Here is a 6,569-nt window from a genome sequence, read left to right on the forward strand (position 1 = left end):
AAAGAAATAAAGAGAAATCAATTAGGAAAAGAGGAAGTCAAATTGTCCCTGTGTGCAGATGACATGATTGAATATTTAGAAAACCCCATCGTCTCAGCCCAAAATCTCCTTAAGCTGATAAGCAACTTCAGCAAAGTCTCAGGATACAAAATCGAGGTGCAAAAATCACAAGCATTCTTATACACCAATAACAGGCAAACAGACAGCCAAATCATGAGTGAGCTCCCATTCACAATTGCTTCAAAGAGAATAAAATGCCTAGGAATCCAACTAACAAGGGATGTGAAGGACCTCTTCCAGGAGAACTACCAAGCATTGCTCCACGAACTAAAAGAGGAGACAAACAAATGGAAGAATATTCCACCATCACGGATTGGAAGAATCAATATCGTGAAAATGGCCATACTGCCCAAGGTAAATTATAGATTCAATGCCATCCCCATCAAACTACCAATGACTTTCTTCACAGAACTGGAAAAATCTGCTTTAAAGCTCATATGGAACCACAAAACGGCCCCCACTGCCAACATATTCCTAAGCCAAAAGAACAACGATGGAGGCATCAAGCTGTCCGACTTCAAGCTACAGTAGAAGGCTACAGTCACCAAAGAGCATGCTATCGGTTGCCGTTTTGGTTACCGTAGACCAATGGAACAGAATAGAGCCCTCAGAAATAATACGACACATCTACAACCATCTGATCTTTGACAAACCTGACAAAAACAAGAAATGGGGAAAGGATTCCCTATTTAAAAAATGGTGCTGGGAAAACAGGCTAGCCATATGTCGAAAGCTGAAATCGGATCCCTTCCTTACACCTTGTACAAAAATTAATTCAAGACAGAAGAAAGACTTAAATGTTAGATCTTAAACCATACAAACCCTAGGAGAAAACCCAGCCAATACCATTGAGGACACAGGCATGGGCAAGGACCTCATGTCTAAAACGCCAAAAGCAATGGCAACGAAAGCCAACATTGACAAACAGCATCTAATTACACTAAAGACGTTCTGCATAGCTAAAGAAACTCCCATGAGAGTGAACAGGCATCCTGCAGAAAGGGAGAAAATTTTTGCAATCTACTCATCTGACAAAGGGCTAATATCCAGAATCTACTAAGAACTCAAACAGAGTTACAAGAGAAACCAAACAAGCCCATCAACAAGTGGGGGAAGGATATAAAGAGACACTTCTCAAAAGAAGACATTTATGCAGCCAACAGACACATGAAAAAATGCTCATCAACACTGGCCATCAGAGAAATGCAAATCAAATCCGCAATGAGATATCATCTCACACCAGGTAGAAGAGCGATCATTAAAACGTCAGGAAACAACAGGTGCTGGAGAGGTAGTGGACAAATAGGAACACTTTTACACTGTTGGTGGGACTGTAAACTAGTTCAACGGTAGTGGAAGATAGTGTGGTGAATCCTCAAGGATCTCGAAATAGAAATACCTTTTGACCCAGCCATCCCATTACTGGGTATATGTACCCATAGGATTAGAAATCATGCTGCTAAAAGCACACACGCAGACGTATGTTTATTGCGGCACCATTCACAGTAGCAAAGACTTGGAACCAACCCAGATGTCCATCAATGATAGACTGGATTAAGAAAATGTGGCACAAATACACCATGGAATACTATGCAGCCATGAAAAAGCATGAGTTCATGCCCTTTGGAGGGACACGGATGAAGCTGGAAACCATCATTCTTAGCAAACTATCGCAAGGACAAAAAAACCAAACACCGCATGTTCTCATTCATAGGTGGGAATTGAAGTATGAGAACGCTTGGACACAGAAAGGGGAACATCACACACCGGGGCCTGTCATGGGCGTGGGGAGGGGGAGGGATAGCATTAAGAGATATACCTAATGTAAATGACTAGTGAATGGGTGCAACACACCAACCAGGTGAATCTTGGAAGGCAAAAGCTACTGAATTTAGCGAATTTGTGGAGGCATTCCCAGAAATCAGCCAGGTGAAGTATCACACAACCGAAGACTGCACCACTCCTCTAAGGCAGCACTATGCGGCAAACCCAGACGGCCACTCTTCTCACCCCTCCTCCGTTGGCTGTTCTGGGTAATGTGGTTCAAAAGTCACCTAGGCAACTGCAAAAATAGCTGAAATGGAGTAAGGGCTTCAGGCTGGTGACTAGCAGAGGTCCACCTGACCCCCGTAAGCTGCTGAACAAGAAGGGCTGCCAGAAGTGTCCCCCTAGGGAATTTGGTGGAGACGAAGACCCGCTCACTGGACAAGGGTTCCTCCCAGGAGACGCCCGAGCGGAAGAAACGGGCTGTGAGCCACGCCCTTTCACCCTCCGCTACCCCGCCCTGGGCTGGTGAAGGTGCGCGTAAGGATGAGGACTACTGAGCCCTGAAGAAATAAATCCTTCCCCTTTGACCCCAAGGAGGATTGCCTGTGAGGATCTTCAACGAGTCTACCCGTGTCTAGACACGGGAGCAGGTCTGTCCGGCACAGCACCTCCCTCAAGGAGGAGAAGAGTGAGGAGAAAGGAAACTCAAGTCTGACCATTCTGTCCTGGGAGAGAAGAGGAGGATCTCATCTCTCATCTGTCCAAGCATGGCAAGGAGACTTTCTCTCATCTTTCCAAGCAAGATGACTTTTTATAATTAGGAAACAAAAAGAATTTAGAAGGCATGAAAGCAGCCCGTAAGGTGCATTCCTAAGGACTGCCCATTGAAACTGACAAAATTGCCCTTGTTTGATGAGAGGAATGAGCAGAGCACTGAGGTGGTGAACAGGGATCTAGTGAGACTTTCCCAGCATGTTTCTACCAAAGCTTTCTCTAAGCTTCTCGGAACACTCTCCTAATAAGCAGATGTTTGGCCCTTCAGAAAGTCAACAAGCAAAATGCCTTGAGTGTCCCAAAACACTGATGCCATGATGTTGGCTCCTGACTGGCCTCCTTTTCCTTTGACTGGACCACTGCCACCTCTCGGTAGCCGTCGCTTTGATGATGCTTTGCATTCGAGGTCATATTGGTAAAGCCATGTTCCAACTTCCGGTTACAATTTGTCAGAGGGATGCGTCAGGATCGTGATCCCTCCTGTTTAAAATTTCCACTGATAGCTCTCGTCGTAACTGCAGCTGATCTGGGCACAGCGGTTTTCACAGCCACTGCAGGATTCATCTCCCACATCTTCTCACCTCTTCTTGAAACAAGCTATACATTCGTAAAGAGTTCATTTCTTTGGGGTAGTGTCCTTAGAAGCTTTTGTTAAAACATCAATGATTTCTTCATTCTTCCACCCAAGCTTCACCAGAAATTTGATGTTTGCTCTTGCTGCAATTTTCGTGGAATTCATGTTGCTCTGATAGGAGTCCTTTTCAGTGGATGTCTCATCCTTCTCAGTGCCTCAAACTAGATCTAGTTCAGAAAGGTTATAAGAAGTTCGGACAAGTTTATTTGAGTGCAAACCAGTGGAAACCCATGCATAGTTTCTTCACCATGTGCATTTTCTATGAACCTTTTGAAGAACCCCTGTGTTGAACATTGCCCAAGTCGTGGGAGAGAAGTGGGTGCGGTCCACTTCCTGTCCTCAATTTGCCCTCAGCGGAGGAGTGCACAGAGCAGGGAAACGCAACCCCAGAGAGATCCTGCCCTGCAGCATGCAGCAGACTGCTGGCCCAGTCCTGGCTCCATGGGGTGCTGTGTGGGCCCAAGCAAGTTGACCAAACTCCCTGACGCTTAAATGAATCCTAAGTGGCCCAATTCCAGTAGCCATGATAGGACTGCCCTGCAGGGACAGTTAATTAACTCAGGAAAAGCAACCTAGCTCCAAGGTTAGCAACCAGGAGTTCCAGTTGATTCCATTAGTGCACCCCTTGAGGCATTCCCAAGCTGGAGTCTGGTGGAAGATGAGGCTCAGTGTGATTGGATGGAAGCACCAACCTATCAAGGAGAAGTCCCACCCACTCTGCCCTGTGCGTCTATAAAGGCGACGGGTGGCGGGGGCGGCACTCATTGAAGCCGCCAGTTGGGAGAGGAGCAGAGCCAGGCCGGTGCTCCCGAAGGCAGCAAGATGTTGCGAGCCACAGCTCCCTGCTGGTTCCCACCTGGATACCCAGAAGCTAAGAAGGTGGCCGAGGAGGCGGCCCTGGAGGCAAGAAGCCGCCAGTTGGGAGCGGAGCAGAGCCAGGCCGGTGCTCCCGAAGAGAGCAAGATGTTGCGAGCCACAGCTCCCTGCTGGTTCCCACCTGGATACCCAGAAGCTAAGAAGGTGGCCGAGGAGGCGGCCCTGGAGGCAAGAAGCCGCCAGTTGGGAGCGGAGCAGAGCCAGGCCGGTGCTCCCGAAGGCAGCAAGATGTTGCGAGCCACAGCTCCCTGCTGGTTCCCACCTGGATACCCAGAAGCTAAGAAGGTGGCCGAGGAGGCGGCCCTCGAGGCTCCAGAATTCCCCCTGCCCTCTCATCAGCCTGCCCAGAGCTTCGGGCTCCGGGTGCCCCAGATGCACAACCAGGCCTCCGCATTTGTGGACATCCAGGCGGAGCCCCAGAACAGGGGTCCGGCGGTGCCCCCAGCGTGTCTCAAGATGGTGACGGAGGCGTCCTACTTCCCTGCGCAGAGGGGATCGGCCTGCTGCTTGCCAGCCGCCCCAAGGCTGACAGAGAGGCCCTCGGGAGTCCGCATCTCAGCCCCCAGGAAGAGGAAGACGATCGCCCAGTCTTCCAGCCCTTGCTTGGTCACAGGTTGCACAGATGCCAAGAGAACCCGGGTGGCCAGCAGCAGCCAACGCTCCAGTGGCTCCAAGGTCGGCAGACAGCCAGGGAAGACGCGCAACAGGTCAGGGATGGCATGCAAGACCACCACCACCATCAGCTCTAAGCGAATCGTCCGTCGTCCATCCCTACCGAGTTTGAAGAAACCTATTATCCTCCGAAGGTCTGGGTGCCAAGTCCCCACCGTCCTCCGCCGAGGCTATCTCCAACTGTTCACCGAAGAGTGTCTCAAGTTCTGCGCCTCCAAGCAGGAGGCCGTGGAGAAGGCGCTGAACGAGGAGAAGGTGGCCTACGACTGCAGCCCCAACAAGAACAGGTACCTGAACGTGGTCCTGAACACCCTCAAGAGACTGAAGGGCCTGACCCCCAGCTCCATGCCGGGCCTCAGCAGGGCCGCCCTGTACAGCCGCCTCCAGGAGTTCCTGCTCAGCCAGGACCAGCTCAAGGAGAACGGCTACCCCTTCCCGCACCCCGAGCGGCCCGGAGGCGCCGTCCTCTTCACTGGCCAGGGGAAGGGGCCCGGCGACTCCTCCTGCAGGGTCTGCTGCCGTTGTGGCACCGAGTACCTGGTGTCCTCCTCGGGCCGCTGTGTACGTGACCAGTTGTGTTATTATCACTGGGGGCGGGTCCGCTCGAGCCAGGTGGCTGGAGGCCGGGTTAGCCAGTACACCTGCTGTGCAGCTGCTCCTGGCTCTGTGGGCTGCCAGGTGGCAAAGCAGCACGTGCGGGACGGCCGCAAGGACAGCCTCGATGGCTTCGTGGAGACCTTCAAGAAAGAGTTGTCCAGAGACGCTTATCCAGGAATCTACGCCTTGGACTGTGAGATGTGCTACACCACGCATGGCCTAGAGCTGACCCGCGTCACCGTGGTGGACGCCGACATGCGAGTGGTGTACGACACCTTCGTCAAGCCCGACAACGAGATCGTGGACTACAACACCAGGTTTTCCGGAGTCACCGAGGCCGACGTCGCCAAGACGAGCATCACCTTGCCCCAAGTGCAAGCCATCCTGCTGAGCTTTTTCAGCGCCCAAACCATCCTCATCGGGCACAGCCTGGAGAGCGATCTGCTGGCCCTGAAGCTCATCCACAGCACCGTGCTGGACACGGCCGTGCTCTTCCCGCACTACCTGGGTTTCCCCTACAAGCGTTCCCTCAGGAATCTCGCGGCCGACTACCTGGGACAGATCATCCAGGACAGCCAGGACGGCCACAACTCCAGCGAGGACGCAAACGCCTGCCTGCAGCTGGTGATGTGGAAGGTCCGACAGCGCGCCCAGATCCAGCCACGCCACCGGTCCGCCTCTCCCGCCGCCCTGGCCTGTCCTTGGCCCCAGGCCCCTTCCACAACCGCCATCAGTCCCGAGAGCTCACCCTGTCCACCTCGCCGCAAGGCCAAAGAAACCGGAGCAGTCGACGGCAGGAGAGGGCAAAAAGCCAAGAGTAACCCCAACCGGCCACTCCCAGTCCCCCGGAATCCCTGCCGCGGACCCTCGGGCCTGTCCCCATCCCTCTGCCCTTCCCAGACCTCTGTCCTTCCACTAATCGCCTCCCGCAGCACCGAGCCGCCACTCCCAGTCCCCCGAGTCCCTGCCGCGCCCCCTCGCGCCTGTCCACATCCCTCTGCCCATCCGAGACCTCTGTCCTTACACCACTAGCCACCCCACGTGGGACTTCCATGGCCTCTGAGTACAAGGCCAGCCCCCCGGCCCACCAGCTTTCTGAATGTGTGCTTACCTGTTTTTCTCGAGAGGCACCACAGTGAGGTGGGTGAAGCACTTAGGCTCTGGAGTTAGATATCTGGGTTCAAGGCCA

The 6,569-nt window shown here is 52.8% G+C and overlaps 1 protein-coding gene across 1 annotated transcript; it reads left to right on the top strand.

Moving 5' to 3' along the window:
- Nucleotides 1-4,057: 4,057 nt before the first annotated feature.
- On the top strand, nucleotides 4,058-6,076 carry LOC134810787 (putative exonuclease GOR; the record flags this gene model as incomplete). Its single annotated transcript, XM_063816826.1, has 1 exon — nucleotides 4,058-6,076. A coding segment is annotated over exon 1 (2,019 nt), but the record flags the coding sequence as incomplete, so codon positions are not given.
- Between the last annotated feature and the right edge of the window lie 493 nt (nucleotides 6,077-6,569).

This window comes from Pan troglodytes, chromosome 7 (genome assembly GCF_028858775.2).
Source record: "Pan troglodytes isolate AG18354 chromosome 7, NHGRI_mPanTro3-v2.0_pri, whole genome shotgun sequence".
Lineage (NCBI taxonomy): Eukaryota > Metazoa > Chordata > Mammalia > Primates > Hominidae > Pan > Pan troglodytes.